Genomic DNA, 20,976 nt, shown 5'->3' with positions numbered 1-20,976 from the left:
TGCTAAGGAATCGCAAATAAGGAATCCTTATTTGCGATTTCTAATTTAGAGAGTCGCAATATTAAGGAATCGCTATTTTAGCGATTCCTTAAAATTGCATTCAGAATGTATTTCATACATTCTGAAATGGCATTTTGCATTCGCAAACAGGCATTCGCACCGTTTGCGAATGCAAAATGCTTTCACTTATATTCACTTTACATCTTAGACTTTAATATCAAGTGGTGATACGAATTGTCTAATTCATTGATGCATCATTGTTATGACTACTGATGCTCCTTGTTAAAATAACCTTAACTACGTGAATAGCCCTGATGAAGTCAGTGGGGTATTCCCCAGATGAAACACAATGTTGGCTCCGGAATCAGATTGGATCAACATCTTTGGTTATCTTTTTGAAAACTAAAAGTATCTATTGCAATGGACTTGGACATTGACACCTGATTGTGGTGTTCGAAGCGGACTATTACTCCTGGCACCAAACATTTTGTTCGAACTGATCCCCTTTTTGTTGGATGGAGATATTGCCAGTAAACGCAAATCTTTGTGGAGTATAATAGTGACTACCTAGCCTTTTACTTTTTGCATACTGATACTTTACTTATTGGGACTTGTTATTTAGATACATCGTATGTGATAAATATGTAATAATTTCTAGCACAACCTAAAACTGTCTTTTTTGTTGATTTAACGAGTGGCTCTTGTTTGTTTTTCCTTAGTAGCTGTTTGGACCTCTACACAGTTGGGGACTAAGGGTGTGGTCCTCTTAGAGTGCACCGTATTGTTAATTGCTTTGTAATTAATATTTGCCTTACTGTCTAGAGTGCCACTTTATCCCATAGTAACACCCACATAAGACATAAGCATCACTGCACCAACTGATTGCGTCTTAGTGATTAAAAGGGATAAGTGCAGTCTCAAAAGGAGCAGTTGAATAAGAGAGTGCGTTCGCCTAGTGGTGCGTTTATTTGGAGGAAGAGGAGAGTGCGCCTTCTGGTTCCAATGAGAATGACAAGAACAGACAAAAACAGACCAGGTGCTAGAAGCCGGTACAGTACAGGAAGTGAACCCCCTAGCGCCCCACACCACTTGGAGTTGAGGGCACTTGGGTCCAGGAAAAATTTGCCACCTCCTCTGTCTTCTTTCGTACAAGTTCTTGCATATGTGGGGTGAGTCTTCTCCCGAGACAGATAAACCTGCGAGAGCTGGTTTGCAGGAACCAGTCAGGCCCATTTTTTAGGACAAGAGGAGGACCACGAATAGTTCTCTCTGCAAAAGACAATATTACAAGGAAGGATGTGCGGGCTGTCTTAGGGGTGACTTATTTCAATGTTCACAAACAAACGTGGTCGGGGTCATTTAGAGGAGAAACAAGTAAGGAGTTTGGTTCAGGAGGGCAGGGGCAGTGTCACCGCAGAACGCACTGTTAATTTGGGTATTATGTCAGAATAGCAAGCACAAAAGAATGGTGCATGTATATGGGTGGGTATAGGTCTACTATGCTTAATTCCACATCTACATATCTCGACAATATATGTACATTTCCAAGGGACATATATGTGAAGTTAAATCTAGTAAGTCTATACTTACCAATATTTACTCTCCTTCGCAATATTTTTGTTAAGAATATTATGGCTATGATGTTTTTGTAGGACAATATTTAAAACTCAATATTCCGGAAGTAGGCCATTTATTCGTAATGCACAAATGAAAATTGTCACTTGGTCGCTTTTGATGTGGATAACTATAGTGATAGATATAGTGCTTAAGCCTGGTGTTCCACCTGTTTCTAAGCATAATCCTTATGTGTATGTTCAGTTGGTATAGGTTGATATATTAATGTGTCTGCTGTAGATATTGCTATGCAACCTATAAATCACAAATTTGAATGCTGCCACATCAATTCAGCTTTTCAGTCTTTTAAGGTCAATAAAATGCTTGGGATATAGGGCCCAGCAATAGGTTTAGCTCTCAGCAAAGCCTGTGACAGCACCGTCTGTACTACAATCACAGGTCTTTTCGTCAGAAGTGGTGGAATACATATCAGATTAAGTACCCCCTGGCGCACATTAAAAGGATATTGCAAGTCACCAAGGAGTTCCTTGACCATATAGAGGAATGAGGGCGAAGTCCAAATTTCTTTAAAAGGTCATGGAACTTTGAAGTGACTTGCAATATCCTTAGAATGTACAACAGGGGATACTTTATTCCTTATAATGCATGGTCACACCATAATCCTTCCCACAAACCATTTCAATCATTGGTGTGCTGGTGCTGCTCTTTCAGGTGAAAAATATAGAATGTTTGCAAACATGAAGAATACAATGAAACACCAAAAAGATATTAGAATCAGTTAATAAAACTTGTATTGTTAAAAAAAATGCTGTGGTTTATGATGTGTAGTAACATGTAAAGAGATTCTATGTTTTAATTAATTACCTAAAGCAGGGAAAATAAACATTTATGAACATATCGCCATACGTATCCACATTCTGCTTATCAATGATCATCTGAAAAAAACAGAGCAGAAGGAAAAGGCATGTTACATTATCATATTTGTAAACTGCAGCTTTAGTTATGCACTGTGACTTGCCTTTCTCGTCAGCTGTCTGCTTTGGCAGCAGACATTGTTGTGTCAGAACTCAATTGTAATGAGTTATTACAGATGGGTGGCTACAGCATTTCTTGATTACAGGTGACTTGGGACGTCACAAGTCGCCTATAATCAGCAAATTATAGATGGGGTTTTATACAGGGATTGCACGCTCCCATATAAGAATAATAATGTTATTGAAGAACTAGCCCAACATTGTGGTCTGTGCGGAACTGATGCTAAATGGAGTCCTGATAATAATGTTGTCTATATCTCCCCCCTCCCCTTCTGTCTCCTCTTACAGATTCCAGCAGGACAGGTAAAGTACATCACCACATAGTGGGAGCGGTGGCAGCATCCCTTCGGTAGCTCAGAAGGGAGAGGTATCGGAAATGAAATGAATTTTGCTAGAAGTTCTTCAACAACCAGTAAATCAGAGTACTTTAAGCTAATGCAAAGGCAGAAACCACCTCCCGATCTCTGTTAGATGGGTGGGCTGCAATGGTCCACCGTCTGATCAATGAATTGCACAGTGCAATGGCTTGTTTCACTGCCCATGTGCTAGTATGCATCAAACACTACACTGCATCAGGTGCGTTCAGATACACTGAGTGTCTGCAGATTGTATACTGTAATGCATAAGGTGAACTGCATGTCTCTGCATTTAAAACTGGATTAGGGACATTAACAGGGTCCTGCATCAAGGAAGCTGCATGGTTTGTGCATTCACTCCAGGGACATCTACTGCCTCCATCATGTTGTATACTGTACGCAGTAACTGTAAAACTACAAGCATCTGATTATACACTGGCATAGGCTCAAGATCCTGCACGACTTTATATTATACCTGCAGTAGATGTCGCTGTCTTAAACACTTGACTGGATGCGGAATATTGCTTGTTTGTGTAAACCACTAAACTTCATAAGGGATTCTTCATTGAATCTGGTATGCTGTGCATTTCTCTGGATTACATATTGTATTACAGTACGGTATCACTTTTCACACCCACACTGAATCATGTTAACTGCATGCTTATTAGGGGACCGACTGCATCAGTGACACTGCACTGAATGATTGACCCTGCATGTTAATCTTATTTACACTGGTTCAGGGACCCTGCATGTGTTCACTACATACTTTATCGAATAGAGGGTACTGCATTTCTCTGGATTTTACACTGATTTGGATCAAGGGCGTTTGTGGAAGATGAAGAAGACAGTGCAGAGCTATACCTGCAAAGATTGCCCTGCTGCTGGTGTCACCCCCTGCTCTGGCTCACAATCAGGCTGGTTTGCATGACCACAGCCTCACATCATGGTGCAGAGTTGAGAGTGTGCTCTTTACCTTAGGATTTGTACTGGGGCAAACCCTTTGGGTATGCATTCTGATGCACAGACAAACTGAAAAAAATTTCTATGCATTGGATATGTGCTGTGCCCTTCAGCATGCATCAAGTTGTCAGTTTATTTTAGAAATATACACATTTCCACCCGTCTACGTCTGTTTCAAGTAGGCTTTACATTTTTATGCAAAGCTCAGTCTGGTTATCTTTGTGCCAAACCTCATTTGGGGCGACAGGGCTGGCAGCAGATACGGACCACAACCATTAGGGTCTAGGTCCCTATGTCACTGGTGTCCAGGTTTCTATTCTTCTATGTTTCAGCAAGGTGGACCAGGGGCACCCCTTCCATGCTTAACTTTCAGGGTAGCTAGCAAGAACAATAAAAGGCTTCTTAGGGAGGTAGAGTGGGGGTCAAGACCTCAGAATGAAACAAACAACAGACACATTAATGTAGTGTCCAGCTCAGCGGGTATCTTTGTAAAATGAAAGTACCTTAATATCCCAGCTAAACAAAATACTATTGTAGTATTGAGGTATGGCGAAATGACTAGCACAGAGTCAGAAGAACAAAGGTTTATTTCCTGAAGTCAAATAGTAGGCACCCACGGCAAGACCTGTTGCTTCAGGGAAGATTCAGGCCCAGATTTATACTTTTTCACGCAAAACTGCGCTAATGCAGTTTTGCGTGAAAAAGTATACCACCGGCTAGCACCATTCCAAGACCCTGGGGATAGGGAAGGGCACCTGTGGGTCCGTTCCATGGTCTCTGACCATGGAAATAGGCCCACAGGTCCCCTACGCCTGCCCTGACCCAGGCGTTAAATAATGGTGCTAAGCAAGCTTAGCACCATTATTTAAGGCCCCTTCCCCCGTGCTTGATTTTAGCATGGGGGTTAAATATGGCGCTAAGGCCATATTGTCATTTTTTGCTTGGGAATACCTACCTTGCATCTCATTGACATAAGTTAGTTTCCAGCAAGCAAAAAATGACTTTAACTCCAAAACGTTTGCGCTAGATGGGTCTAGCGCCCAAGTATAAATATGGAGTTAGGTTTGCGCCAAATTTGCGCAAAAAATTTAAGCAAATTCAGTGCAAAGCAAGTATAAATCTGGGCCTCGGAGTCAAGTGCACACCTAGCAACATACATAGGAATTCTACAGGGCTGCAGAACACTGAAGAGCATTCTAATGAAATTAAAATAACAGTAAACACAATATGTGAAACATCACATAAATGCAATAATATCTATGCTATAAAGAAAACATAAATGGCAGACACTACAACTACACATTTCAATGGGTACTCAATTACAGTGCTGAAATCTAGTCTATGATTCATAATCAAGCATTATTCCTACTGCTGTGTCTTCTCCCCATTCTAGGAAGATCTCCCAATGTCTAAGGTGGCATACATACGTACAGGCATAGGTATAGAACAGGTATAGGTTCAGTTCTCTAATGATTAGCCAATGGGAACATTTGTAAATCAGGTCAAACAGTTTTTGCCAAAAGCTACGACATTGCCAGCAGTTCATGTTCTTATGACAGAATTACCTCTGCATAATCAGTTCAGATTTTGAGCCTTTCATGTTTAGGTCGAGTTTTACCTGCCACAAAAGATGCACTTTGTGCGTGTCCTCCTCGGATCTGCACCTTGAGTGTTGGCTCCAGTGATGCTAGACTGTTGTGGAGGCCTTGCTTTGGACTTGAACTGCGGTGGGGGGAGGAAGGGAAAGGGTCTTTAGCAGCACAGAAGACCTGCTTTCCAAGCACTTACCTTTGACAGTTACAGCTTCTACGCCGGTTTCAAGGGAGTGCTCATCTTCGGCAGTGCCGCTCTCTGGGCTGAGAACAAGGCTTCTGCTTCAGTAACAGTGAAAGTTCCTTCACTGTGAACACCAATCAGACAGCGCAGGACACATTCTTCAAACAAGTTGCTGGCTTGCTGGAGGGAATGACGTTGCTTTCTGGCTTGATTTCTTTACAGCATTTGCTATTGGAACTGCACAGGGAAACGAGGAGGGCTCTTAAAGCATGGGTTGGTTCATCTTCTCTTCTGATGGCAGTCACTTGCTTCTGGGTGCTCTTTTCAACAGGAACACAGCGGGGCTTTTTCTCCTTGACACCTTCCCTTCCTGTAGCCAAGGTAGATTCCTTGCCTCTCTCAGCAGGCAGACTTCTAGGTATTAGGCAGACCCTCAGTTTGCCCAGCAAGTTTTTGCAGAATTCAGGTGATGTTCAATCATTTTCCAGACAGAGGATAGAAATTCACTGTCTAAGGTTGTGGAGCCAGTATGGGGTGATTCCTTTCCCATTGTCATTTTCTAGCCTTAGTGCAGGTAAAACCTTTGTGAAAGGTGATGCCTTCCACAGCAGGCAGTGATGAGGCTCGCTTCACGCATGAGTACAAGAGCACTAACACAATCTGTGCACTTAGATGTCATCAGGCTTTCTAAAGAAGAAAAGAGGAAAAGACATAAGATCAAGTCCTACCTAGAAACTTTCTCACCTTTTAAAACAGAAAACTGATGACTCTTTCCTCACACCTACTATCCATCAAGTGCAATGCTCTGGAAGAACTAATCAGCAGCCCTTGCTGAAGGGACTTTAATGAATACCGAATGTTAGCCCTGTCCCCATCCTCCCTCACTTTAGCATTAGGGTCTACAACTTTCAACCAGAGGAATGCAGTCAATGTGCTTCCACTGACTAAAGAAGCTGTATCCAACCTCCATCTTGGGGCATGCTAAACGACGTGCCATCCGAAATGGATCCCACTGGTCCCAGCACTCAGGCTCTCATCATACACAAAATATTGTTACCATGCATGTGCAACACATTCTTCCTACATACATGCATCCAACAAACACATACAATGTCAATGCAAGAGTCTATCGGTCACCCTAAAGTGGAACTTTGCACAGGGTGAGCTAGTAGATCGCACTCCTTTCTGGTCTGGACTAATAATTCCCACAACTCGGTGCGCTGCCCCCACCACTTTCTGTGATTTACACAGGTCATGGACAGTAGTTCCATGCCAGTTTTGAGAATACTGGTGGGGTGCCCCTCCAGGTCACAGAACAGGTTTCAGACATTAGAACTATCATGGAGAGGCCTAAGGCACAATTAACTTGACAGAGTAGCATGTTAGCAGGGCCAGCAAAAAGTCAGGATAGCAGAAGTTGGGTCAATCCGCGCATGAGCACACACGCCTGTGTACTGTGCACAGAACATTACCATCCCACCATCCCAAAACTTAGTTGATTGCGCTTTGTGTCAACACCAAGGGTCTCTGCATTGATCCACTCTAGTAACGCCCCAGTAATGCCCCCATGACACAGTGATGGCAAGTGGCACAAAACTGTCTTTACACTGAAAAGGTCACCCTTCCAGCACAAAACACCTTTTGTGTTAAATAGTAAATAGCATGCACCTCTTTGTGTCACTCTAGCACCGGCACAAAGTCTTAAGAAAAGTGGGCTCTACCCTTCATGCACACTCCCTGCAAACAGTACCATAGTTTAGGGGAGAAGTCCTGAGAACTGCCATCTACATTTCTGGTTCACAGGTATTACGAGTTTCTGCTTTATACACTGCACCTCTTCAATTAAATTGCAGTTCTCTGCATTTTACACTGTAGTAGAGTAGATCAGAGTTATTGCATGACTACATTAAATCCTGTGTTGGGTTAAGGAAATGCCACTGTCTTATACAGTGTACTACTTTAGGGGTCACTGTAGATACTAGTGTATGATACAAAGCACTGAGTCATATATACTGCATGCCTCTGTGTTATACATAGTGCCAGACCAGCGACACCAGACTAAGCATTGCTCTGTATTCGATTATGTCCCTCTTTTGCATTACTAGACTCTCAAGGACATCACAGACAGAAAGAGGATAACCTCTTCCCTGCTACCAGTTGCCATGTCTCAGTATGTCAACTTGAGGGATGTCACCATTCGCTGCACATTGAAGCCTGGTTGTTACCTGATCGTCCCCAGCACCTTCGAAGCCATGACTGAGGCAAAGTTTACCCTCAGGATCTTCACAGAGAAGCAGCAGCGTATCAGGTAAGCCAAGCTGGGTAAAACGGGAGAACACAAGGAACCCCTCAAAACAGGCATTTAAATGCATCTTTTTACTGAAAAAGAAGCCTGTGTATCAAATGCGTTTGAATAAGTTATCTTTTAAAATTGGCATGTCTGTAGGTAAAACAAAAATATTAACTGGTCTTGCAGCAAGCCTGAGTCTCCCTTTACCTGGTGTAAGATCTCTGGTTTCAAAGTCACAGATTTCCCCCAAATTGTAAGTAAAATTAATGTAATGCTAACCTTGGCAACAAATTAAAAAAGAGGTTCATGTGGTCACTGTCACACAGTGTTGGAGCCTCATTAGGAGTGCTCCAGATTTCTCCTGATTGCGTCTGTCTGTGCCCCGCCACCAAGTTCCCAATATAAGGTCACCAGTATCTCCACGGGAGTGGAACTCTGGGGTTTACTTAGAAATGAGAAATTACCGAAGGAATCAGAAATACTGTACCCAGTTCCCCCTGGTACTTCCTGATTTTTCCATGGATGTTTAAGATGTGAAATCTCTGGGGCAGAAGTATCACATCCACTGTAAATCAACGAACCTTGTAATTCCCAACAGGGACAGTAATTCCTGTGACACTACCTTGGTGTTCTCAATTAAAGTGACAGTATAAGGACAATAACAATCCTATGGCATTTTACGGATGAAGAGCAGTTTCTAGAGAGGGTTGAAGAGTCAGACTTTAGCATAGCAGTGGAACGTCAGGCACTTGGCAATGGTCCCAGAGGCAGCAGAAACTGGTGCTAGAGCTCACCCATTGGTAAGTAAGACTATGGAAGTGATCAAGGTCTTGGAGTGGTAGCTAGACACTGAAGCAACGATACAATCTAGCAGCCAGAGCATGAAGTGGATTGTGGCCCTGGAAAAGTAGTCACCCATTCAACAGTGCCATCCAGTGTTGAGACTGAGGGCAGGTGGGTTCATCCTCAACAAATGACCTTGTACGTAGTATCTGCCAGTGTCACGAGAACCTTAGGGGTGGCTCTCAAAGAAGGTCACCCCTACTGGTCTGTGACTACTGCAAATTCCTGCAATACACCATTGATGGAGGGAATATTAAAGTTTGTGATGCAAAATGGCAGGATGCAGAATTTCTATAGCCTTTTTCTAGCACTTTTTGAGGACCAAAAGGCTCACATTGGGGAAATAAGAAAACAATTTCAGGGTATAAGGTGGTGCTATCTAAAAGAAATATCAGTGCATACCGATGTGACATAAATGTTTCTTCTCTTCCAGGGAATTAAATGAAGAAATCAGTGCAGATGATACAGCATTCCAGGTAAACTGTTCGTTGGGTGATCGTGGAGCACATGACAAGTAAAAATTCCCTTTCCAAGAGCTTAGTTCAAACTAAAGTAGACCTTCGTGGGAGTTGCCCTTACAACTACAATTACCTCTATATTGACAGAGATAGTTAGACTACGAAGAGACTTTTTACATTAGGAGAATGCTCTTTTTTAGCAGATTAATTTCAGTACCATGCAATGACAATGGCCTATCAGTGTTATTATCTAAAAGTAAGTATTCAGCGCCGGATCTTCAGTGCAGAGTCAGATGGGGTTAAGAGGGTTCTCCCAGCTTTTATTTCTTATAGCATTTCCATGTTTTCTACAGATTTACATGCATAGAAAATGCCAAAATAGGCTAAAATGATAATTTATAGAAGTTTACATCTTGGACAAGGTATGTAAGGTATACTTTTATTCTCTTAATTGGAACTGGGTTTTTTTGTGCATAAAGCAAGTGTTTTGTGTTGGCTTCGTACCTACCCTGGATTATTCACACTGTCCCTACTAACAACAACCCCTGTACAATGTTCAGCAAACATCACAAGAAATTGATTAAGGCCAGGGGAGTAGCTACCTTTGGTGCAGCAGGTGCAGTGGCACTGGGGCCAAGAGCCCTGAGGGAACTCGTTGGCCCCTGATAATTGCTCTATATACTACCCTAACAACAGTCCAGGGGGCCATTTTCCTTGCTTGCACCAGAGCCCACATCATCCTTGCTATGTTACTGGTCAGTGTCGGCGCGACATATGTCAAGGGAGGGGGGATGTCAGGGGAAAGAAAATGTTAAAATAAAAAAAAGAAAACACTTACCTCTGCCGCCTATCTCCCACCGACATCTCCTGCCACCTCTCCACACTTGTGGTGTCACAGCATTCGCTGGGACACCAGCACAAGCTTACCAGCAATCCTGGCAATGCTTACATGCTATACATAGCATGTAAGCAGCGTCAGGATTGGTCTGTGCTGTTTCTCCAGCCGGCTGTGTATACAGCCGGGTTGGGGAAACCTTAGTGCGCACTTAGTGCACTGTCCCCTCCTTCTCCTAACACCTCCCCGTGGCCCTGCCCCACCCCTCCGTGCACTTGCTGGTTGAGCTAGCAGATGAAAAATAAAACGATAGCAACATTTCGTTTTATTGTTCATCTGCCAGCTCAGCCGGGGGGTCGACGCCCCTCTGCCACTGCAGAGGAGCCGCCCCTGTTACTGGTTAACTGTTATGGCACCGTAGGAGTTTGACACTGTGCCTGTGCACCAGCCCAGTGTTCCCTAATGGCATCTGAGGCCATGGTGCTGAGTTACTATTGTGGTAAATATTATAAACCCCACTATTACACTGTGAGTAAAACATAGAGGGGGTTATTCCAACTTTGGAGGAAGTGGTAATCCGTCCCAAAAGTGACGGTAATGTGACGGATATACCACCAGCCGTATTACGAGTCCATTATATCCTATGGAACTCGTAATACGGCTTGTGGTAAATGAGCTGGAACGTAGACTGTAGAGCTACACAGGCTGGATGCTTGTGTTCCCGTTGATGGTTTTAGGGGATAGTTTGTTTCTTTTGAGGTATGTTGAGCTTGGTTTCAAGGCCTCAGTCAGCTTTTGGATTACATTGCTACCACAAGCGAGACTTTGACGGCTGGTCAAACACACATTTGCACTTAGTGCACTCTCCCCTCCTCCCGCCTCCCCGTGGCCCAACCCTGCCCCTCCATGCACTGCTGACCAGAAGCAGAAAAATAAACGAAAGAAAACTATTGTTTTATTTTTGTGCTTCTGGCTCAGCAAGTGGGGCAACGGTCCTTCGCCATGGAGAAGGAGCCGCCCTGCATACAACTTGTTTAATAGGGTACTGTCAGAAGGCCATCAACTGCATTGTGTGATGCAAACCCCACTCTAGCAGAGGACACCTTTTAGAGCGCAAGTATGTCAGCTAGGCACAGAGCCACTAATTATGCTGTATGTAGATTTGATTAAATCATTTGGGCAAAATGCATTTTGTTCATCAAAGCATAGCAATAATAATAGCTTAATTGTACAGTTAATACAAAAAGCTTTACAAAAACTCATTTACACACACAAACAGTTAATAAGCTCTTAAACTAAAACAACATATTCGACGATTTAAAACAAGCAATTATTTAGCTCTGGGTCTAAAACTTTAAACAAGTTATCACCACTCCAGCAGCAAATTCCAGTAGTTTAGCCACAAAATCAAAGCTCTGCTCACACGGTGTTTGTGAGAGACATAATGAGTTTAAAGGTGAGCAGCAGGAGAATCTTTTACTCTGACTAGTGTAACTTTTGTGAACTACACAAAGCCACTAGCTAGCTGCATGTTCTGTAGCAAATTGCGTGGCTTATTCTGTGGTCTTTTAGGACCACATGTACGTAGCTTTTTTCTTGTCGCAAAAAGCCCGATTTGCAGAATTGGGCTGTTTGCAACAAGAAAAAAGCATTTTAGTATGTACAGACCCTATTTTGCAATTCAGTAATCTTTTTACCGAATTGCAAAAAAGGTTTGCGAGTTGCAATTAGGAAGGGGCGTTCCCTTTCTAATTGTGAGTCTCAGTGCGATGTCGGATTGTTTTGTGACCGTGAATGCAGTCACAAAACAATCGCAGTTCGCACCAATTTCAAATTGGTGCTAAGCCATTCGCAAACGGGAAAGGGTCACCATGGGACCCCTTCTCCTTTTGAATGGTAGTGAAAATATTTTTTCAGAGCAGGCAGTTCTGAAAAAACGAAATGAAAACTTTTCATTTTTGTTTTTGAAATGCGTCCTATTTTCCTTTAAGGAAAACGGGCTGCATTAAAAAAAAACTGTTTTATTTAAAAGCAGTCACAAACATGGTGGTCTGCTGTCACCAGCAGCCCACTATCCCTGTGACTGTAGCCATTCCCAGTGGGGCCGCAAATTGCGACCTACCTCATGAATATTAATGAGATCGGTAATTTGCAACACAATTGGGAATCGCAAACAGTGTGAAGTAGACTGTTGTACATATAGTTTTGCGACTCACAAATGAGTCGCAAATTGAAAGTCGCAAAACTCTGGGTCGTACATCTGTCCCTTAGGTATTTTAACACATGTTAATACAAAAGGAATACTGCACTAGAGAAAATATATATATTTTTTAAAAGGAAAACGCACACATTCACCCTATCCTTTTCACAACAATTAATAATTTTCTCTTGCGCAGAAGAAAACATTGTGTATTTACTATCCTTTCTACCCCCAGAATAGACATTTTTTTGTTCACCCATCCAGTGTTGCACATAGCAGGAAAACAAGCCAAGTAATATACACTATTCTTATTCTGCGCACCATAATTACTTTTTTTAATTTGCCTTCAGTTTGGGGATTGCCAATTTCTCACAATTTTGGGTCCCTGGAAGCGCTCACTCATAAATAGCTATGCAGATCAGTACTGTATATTTCATATTTCTTTCGTATGTGATTCACGAGGATTTGCCGGGACCGTCCGGGGTTTTCACCATTGTCCTGGCAGATTCTGAGAAATTTAGCTCACGTCGAGTTTTGTTTTTTAAAGCGTTGACTGAAAACTGCCTTATGTTTTAATAAACATCTTTATTGATTTATTATTAGAACAACTTAATAACAGGTCATGATTATTTTTATTCTTAGTGCCTTATAGGGAATTCTATGCTGAAGAGCGCTGTCATTCTGTGCCCTCAGTTTAAGTAAAATCGTAGGCTTTCTTCTATATTTGTGAAATAACACGGTTTTTGGCTTTAAAAGTCTGGTCACCCTTAGGAGGATGCACCTGTGTTTAATTTGTAAATAAAAACGTGGCGGTGCCTCTTAAACATACAGCTGCTGCAATTAAATGTGCAAACACAGAATACTGGGGCAGCGTAATCCTGAAGCCATCTCGGGCCTCTTCAATTACAGCCACTCCCTGCCCTTTCAGCTCACTCTTGCATCTTTCTGCTTTCTCAGCTTGCGAAGCTTTTTCATTTTCTCTTCTTTTTCCATCTGTCCCATATGTGTCTTTTGCTCGCGGTAAATGCCTGAGGCAGAAAAAGAAGTGCCGGCCCTCAAAAACAAGTGTTGGTGCCCCACAGCGGAAACAACAAGCACAAATTGAGCACTGGGATGCACTGAAGAACTCAAAACATCTACAGAATTGGTATTGAGGACACGGAGAATCCAAGATGGCGGCCGGATTTCCCGGCTGATCGCCACTACCGCTCTAGCCCACCTCCAGATCACACGCGGCTCCCATTCCCCCGCGAAAGCCGCGGATGCCGCGGACGCTGTGTGCCTGCAGCACGGACCGCTGCAGGCGCTTCACGGCTTTCTGGCGGCCCCTGCTAGGATCGGGGCCACGTCGGCAAGCACCGAAGGGCCCCGCAAGAAATGCGAGCGCGGCGCTCGCCCTAGACCCGCGCTCCTGTTCCTCTCGACCGAGCGCAACCCCCAACGTTTCTTGGCAACATTGGCTGGCTTGTGGGGTGTGTGGGATGCCCTGATGGCGCTGAAGTTAAGCAGGACCCCTCGCTCCTTACGGGCGCGGCAGAACCAAGATCCAGGAGGAACCAGAAAGGACAAAAAGCTACCGGTCCCCGGATTGAAGGAGCACAGCAATCCTCAAGTGAAAGGGGGCCTGCATAAAACAACCAACATGGAAAAAGACACCAGGTACTCTGTTCCAACAATGTTTACTAGTGTGATGCAGCTTAAGCAAATGTCCACGGAAAAGGATGTATGTGATTTGCAATCTAACGTGCCAGGAGTCAATGATGAGCAGGTACCTGTTGCATCTACATCTCTTGAAGTACTCACTCCTATATGCAATGCAGGGGGGAGGGAGCCACCCAGTCGAGAGACTGATAGTACAAGTCCAGGGAAGAGCGGGGAGGTGGTGGCCCCCCCCCCATGGGGTGTGAGAAATTATCTGAGCAGGAACTCAAAGATTCAAATCAGGGGCCTCAGGAATCTAATTCAGAGAAATGTGAAAAACAACCTTGTACGTTAAGCTGCAAGTTAAACTCGCAACAAGCTGAGGGTATGGCCAAGTCCTCAACGACATATGAGACTACCCCCCCAGCTCCAGTCCAGAGGGGGAAAGAGGCGAAACCAGCAAACATTGATCAGGGGCCATTAGATACAGCAGAAAACGTTTTCTCTCTCTCCGATCAGTCTAGAGACTCAGACTTAGACGAAGAAATCCCTTTAACAGACTCAGATATTGAGAGTAGCTCTGCAGCAAGTATCTGGGTATCCAATTACTCAACATGTAGAAGAAAATCAGTCGAGCAAACTGATTTTAGGAGTAGTTCAGGGGCCAAGCTTAGGAGAGACCCGCTTAAGCCTCAAGAGGAGGATGGTGAAATGCAGTGGGACTATACGGCCACCCGACAGGCTTTTTCGAAAAGTGATTCGGCCTGCAGTACTCTAGTGCCCCCTTCCATGGGTGGCCCTGCAGAGCCTCCCTCGTTGGATCTTATCTACAGGACAATGGTCCAGAATCATGAACAGGCACAGAGGGAGAGCAGGAAAATGAAAGCAGCAAACAGACAGTTACAATTATCCATTAAAAAAGTGGGCAAATCTTGCCAGGACATTGGTGCACGCATCGCCACCATGGAGACTTGAACTGAGGAGCTGGAAATCGAAGTGAAAGCAGCAACAGCACAGACGACGACACAAGGACAGCAGATCTCGGATATTCAATGGAAACTGGAAGGTGCGGAAAACCGCCAGCGGCGGAATAACTTGAGGATTTTGGGTATAGCAGAGGACCTTGAGGGGCAGGATACTAGGGCCTACATAGCTTTACTTTTTAAGAAAGCATTCCCAGACCTGATTGGGTGGGATTGGGAAAAGGAGATTGAGAGAGCACACCGTTTTCCACTAATGAGGAAAAAACAAGCCTTGACCTCTGCCGGTAGAGACCAGAGCTATCCACGGGCTATTATAGTGTATTTTGGTAATTTTTTACTGAGACAGGCTGTGTTTGAAAAAGCTCGCCCCAATTCAAAGGTGATGGTGGAGGGTGTATCATTCTTTAGTAGGCCAGACTTTGCACATGCCACTGTAGAGAGACGGTGGCGACTCAGGCAGATGATTGCTCAATTCCAAGAGTTGGGGGCAGAAGCCTACTTGTTAAGCCCTGCACGTCTAAAAGTTGTCTATAAAACAACTATAAGATTTTTTCTCTCAGAAGTTAAAGCAGGAGAATATGTACAGCAACTGAAAACTGGTCAAGGGCAGGGGGTACGGGAGAAGGGGGGGAGGGTTTGCTGTAAATAGCCGTTTATATATAAATGTATGTAAAAGTATGTGATACTGATTGGGGGTAGGTAAACTCCCCCCGCACTCCGCTCTCTACTCTCCCATATTTTTTTTTTTTTTTTTTTTTCATGTATCTCTTCTTGGCCTTTTCTTTTCTTTTTCTCTTTGAATTGTTTATTGGTCAATGGTTTCGATCGGGAGGGTGAAGAAGAGGGGCCGCGGTTAAGGATTGGTAATAGATGTGTGAAGGTTTTTTTAACGTATGGGTGGGCTAATGGGAGCGGGACTGGCAAATACCATCTTACAGGCTCAGGAGCCTGGCGATTCCATTTGTAGGGGTAAGGGTTGGGGGTGGGTTAAAGGAGGGTGGGGGGGTCACAGGGACAAAAAGGATAATGGGACACACAGCAGGGGGAGTGGGGATAGCTCTCATCAGTGGAAAAAGGGACAGGGTGTGAAAGCAGCAAATTTGAATGGGGCATACAGGGGAGCCAGAAAGACCAACATCCATGAAAATAGGACAGTTAAGTGAAATACGTATTGCCACAGTGAATGTTTGTGGGCTCAATAATAACAAAAAACGGCAGCTTGTAGGAGAGGTTTTCAAGTCATGGAATGTCAATATTATTTGTATGCAGGAAACACATATCCCAGTTACACAAAAGCAACTAATGGAGTTTTATGGCTGGAAGCTAGCGGTTTTTACACGATAACACACAACCACTAGAGGGGTCGCGATATTAACTCGGCTCAGTACTTTGCTTATACATAGACAATTCGCTGATAAACTCGGCAGGCTGGTTCTGTTGGAATGTTCGGCTAAGGGGCTAAGGTTCACTCTATGTTCTATTTATGGATCCAACACAGATGATCCAGAGATACTGGATTGGCTTAACTTAGAACTTGCGACCTGGGCAACACCTATCATAATGTGTGGAGATTTCAATATACATTTAGATAATAAAGAACCCATTCAGGAACAAACACTCTACCTGGGTAGAAAGAATAAAGTTTTTAGGGCACTTCAATCATTGGCCATTAATCATGGCTTGATCGACGTCTGGCAGCTGTGTTGCCCGCAGGACTCAGGGTTCACCTTTTTCTCTGCCCCGCATAAGAAATTAGTCAGGTTAGACTACTTTTTTGTGACAGCCTTTCTACAAAACCAAATAAGGATCAACAGACTTCCTAGAATCATATCAGACCACAACCCATTGGTTTTGGCTTTAGAGATTGGGAGAAAGGGCCCACAGCCTAGATCTTGGACATTTGATAGGGCACTATTAGCCGATCCAGGGTATATCCAAAAAATAAAGGAATGGATCCCGGAATTCTTTAAGATAAATCAGGACTCCGCTTCTTGCCAGACAGTTTGGGATACATTCAAAGCTGCTGTCAGAGGAGAAACCCTGAGCTATGGGTTAAGAAAGGAGAAAATACACATGGATCAGTTAAAATTAGTTCAGACAAAGCTGGTTAAAGCAGAGCAGCGACTAGGGGAAGCGATCCGCAGCGGAGTAGAGATCGCAGACATTCTGTGTGAGGGGAATATCATTAAGGCAGAAGCCACTAAGATTTTTATGGATAAGGCTGCTGCAAAATTTTTTGTATATCGCCAAAAATGCTATGAGTATAGCGGGAAAGTGGGCCAACAGCTGGCCTTAAGAATAAGACAAAAGCAGGTATTTGGGAACATTAAAAGTTTAGTGAATGAAGAGGGGCGGATGGTACACAACGGTCCAGAGATTATGGAAGTTTTTAGACGATTCTATCAAAAATTATATACCCAGGAAGAACAGCCCCAAGAAGAGGAAGAGATCAATGCTATGGGCAATGAGATATCAGATCAGTTAAGAGAGGAAGATAAGGCAGCTTTAGAAGTACCTATGACATTGGAAGAATTGGAGATAGCAACTCGCGCCTTGGCAAGCGGAAAGGCGGCAGGGGGGGATTTAATTCCATTGGAATTCTAAAAAGTTTTTTTTGTGGAGATATGTAAACCGTTGCTTAATTTATTTATTGAAGTACAAGCAGGGGCTCCTCAACCGGCCTCCTGGGGGGAGGCTAAGATAGTAGTCTTTTTGAAAAAGGATAAGGAACCCACGCAGCCTGGTTCATATCGCCCAATTTCTCTAATTAACAGTGATGCCAAAATTTATGCTAAAATACTTGCCAGTCGCCTGAGTTTGGTAATCTCAGGTTTAGTATCTCCATGGCAGCATGGCTTCATCCCGGGGAAGAGCACGGCAGACCATATAAGACGAGTCATCACGCTACTTGATGTTAGTGCAACAGCCAAGCTTCCCATGGCAGTAATCTTGCTAGATGCGGAAAAAGCTTTCGATCGGGTTCACTGGTCCTTTTTATGGTCTGTCTTGCGTAAAAACAACATCGGTCCCGGGTTTGTTAAAGCAATTCAACAACTTTACAACAAACAAACGGCTACGATACAAGTTGCCGGGCTAAAGTCGACCTCAATCAGTATCCAGAGAGGTACGCGACAAGGGTGCCCGTGTTCACCACTGCTTTTTGCGCTATATATTGAACCCTTGATCAGGAGAATGATCAGGAATGATCGGATCATTCCAGTCTCATTGAAAGGAGGGTGTACTAAGATTTTAGCATATGCAGATGATATTGTGGTGGTGACCACGGACCCCAGGACTGCTATATTGGAAATAGAGCAGGAAGCCCTGCAGTTTGGGAAAAGATCTGGCTACTTGCTGAACAAAAGTAAATGCCAAATGTTGGTGAACGACACAATAGATTTTAAGGATGAGCGGGTGCTCACACAGGTACAATATTTAGGTGTTAAACTCACAGTAAACCTTGACAAAGTTGTGAAAATAAACATGGGCCCGATTTTAACAAAGACTAGGAAAGATCTCGCTCGCATTAATAATCTACATTTGTCACTTATGGGACGTTGCAACGTGATAAAAATGGTCTTTCTACACAAAATACTCTATCTCTTTAGAACAATGCCCCTAGAGATTGGGCAAGACTGGTTCAAACTAATAGAGGGATTGGTTAATAGCTTTATTTGGTCCTATACAAAGCCGCGCCGGGCTTTTCACTATATGACTCTTCCTAGAGAGAAAGGGGGGTGGGCACTTCCCAACTTTAAACTTTATTAGCTGGCAGCAGTGCTTCAGTATGCACAGACACTTTATGTCACAGATAGATCCGGGCAAGATGCTCTCCCTTCGATATATACCCTGATTTTGGGCAAAGAAGCAGATGCAGTCTTTCTGCGGATTCTGGAACCCAGCTACTACAAAAAGGTTAAATTTAAGGTAATCTATGTTGCATTTAAGGCAATGACCCAGGTTAAGCGCAAGATAGGTATAGGACGAATCTGCTACTACACTCCCTTGTGGAATACACCCACGTTTCCGGTGATATTTAAAGACCACTATTGTTTGAGGTGGAGTAACCGGGGTATTCATAAAGTCGGGGACCTTTTTCATTCTGGCAGCCACTTCAAATCATTTGAGGAACTGAGTGTGGAATTTGCGCTGGAAAAAACAGACTTTTTTAAATTTTTACAGATTAGAGCTTTTCTACTTACTAGTATGACCCAAGGTTGGCACATAGACAAGATTAAACTAATGGAAGTTTCACGACACCCCACTAGCTGCGGCATTAAAAACCTGTATCCGCTGCTTTTAAATGCTATATTGGACGACCGGGTTTTACTTGTTAAAAAATGGGAAGGACGGGTTGGAGCTAAAGAGATAGAGGTTTGTGAATCTATGGAAATGGCACGGACTGTTTTATTGTCTGCGAGCCCGCAAGCTCAACATTTTATGGTATTGTATAATTTATATTATACACCTGCTAAGATTGCGAGCTGGGGTAAAACGATGGGAATCATGTGTCCACTATGTGGTTGCCCGAATGCAGATCTTTGTCATATGTTTTTTCAATGTGTAAAACTGGAAAGTCTGATTACCGGGATATCCGATATATTGAAGAAAATCTTGAAACAGACTATCTATCTGACACCTCAAATGGTTTTGCTGGGATTTGATCATGCAGTCTGTAATAGTCGAGACAGATATTTTCTGTTCATAGCAATGTCGGTATTTCGCAGCTGCATAGCATCTCTGTGGCGTGATGTAGACCCCCCACGATTTAATCAATGGTTTTCACGACTTTTATCTATGTATCACTTGGAGAATAGCCTGTATGAACTAAAAGGAGCAGCGGCCGGTAAAAGACTCACTAGAGTTTGGGCACCCCTTTCTGCATGGCTCTCGGGGCCTCGAGAATATGTTAATTAAATAAGTAATCTTATATGAGATCTTTAAAAGCAGAAACTATGACTATTGATTTAGAATAGAATGCATGTTTCCCCTGTATGACAACATTGATGTACTTACGACTTTTTTTTATTTTTGTTTATCTTCTTTTATGTTGCAAACATGTAACCCGCTGTGTGTTCTAAATAAATAAATAAATAAAATAAAAAAAATAACTCAAAACATCAGACTTTAAAGAGAGAGGCGAAATGTTTAGGATTCCTCCGAGTTAGGAGTACCCACTTGTACTAACTCCAGTTTTGAGACATTTCCGCAAATAATCGCTGCTTTAGAGCTGCATCTGCGGTATAAACATGGATCTGCATGAATAGTGAAAAAAACATTTTCATTACAAAGAACGCATAATTATTTCCTCCATATTTGAATTCCATTTAAGGATGTAAGGTTTTGCGTTGTGCTGCAAACACTAGCCCTTCGCTCACTCTCAAGTACTGGTGCTAACTCAAACTAGGCAAAACTAACCCCTCTTTAAATGCCCGAGTGCAATACAGTTAAAAGGTGACCCATTAAACTTTTCAAACTGTCTGGAATGGCTTGGGACATTTTAGCCAGCTTGAGCTAAAAACAAAATGTTACAATATGCACATTTATCATCATCTGTACTAGATTCCATTTTCTGTATTAGCATTGCCCCCTCAGATAGGATAAGGGTACCAGCTTAATTTAAAATTTTCAGTTTGGACTTTTTACCTCTATACATGATAAATTTGCTAATAATATTTAATTTTCTGAACAGTTGCCGTACCCATGTTAAGAATCGCAGCACAGGTTGAATTCTTCTGTATATAATAGGGACAGTAAAAATATATTCAGTAAAACACTCCACAATACCTTAAAGTTAGATCTACACTATCAAATAAAGTAAAATATAAGAAAATAACCAAGAAATCCTGAATTTGGCACTCTGACTCCTTAGTTCTAAAATATTTTATTCTTCCTCAAAACTGCATCAAACTGTAAAGAACTGAGACGATTTTCTACCAGGACATGCTACTCTCAAAGTAGAAAATATTTTGTAAGTGGTTTATTTTAAATGTCCGACTATTTTATCCTACATATTGCTTCCGCA

At 42.9% G+C, this 20,976-nt stretch overlaps 1 protein-coding gene across 1 annotated transcript in view; it reads left to right on the top strand.

Annotated features, from left to right (window-relative positions):
- Positions 1-20,976, top strand: part of CAPN12 (calpain 12) — a 224,692-nt gene that overhangs the window by 145,104 nt on the left and 58,612 nt on the right. The window contains exons 12-13 of the mRNA XM_069207523.1: positions 7,807-8,009; positions 9,268-9,310. Of these exons, the coding sequence (XP_069063624.1) occupies positions 7,807-8,009; positions 9,268-9,310 (246 nt within the window). The remainder of the gene's footprint in view (positions 1-7,806; positions 8,010-9,267; positions 9,311-20,976) is intronic.

Source organism: Pleurodeles waltl, chromosome 9 (genome assembly GCF_031143425.1).
Source record: "Pleurodeles waltl isolate 20211129_DDA chromosome 9, aPleWal1.hap1.20221129, whole genome shotgun sequence".
NCBI classification, from domain to species: Eukaryota; Metazoa; Chordata; class Amphibia; order Caudata; family Salamandridae; genus Pleurodeles; species Pleurodeles waltl.
Note: the sequence above shows the minus strand (reverse complement) of the source record. Positions and strands in the feature narration are given on the sequence as shown.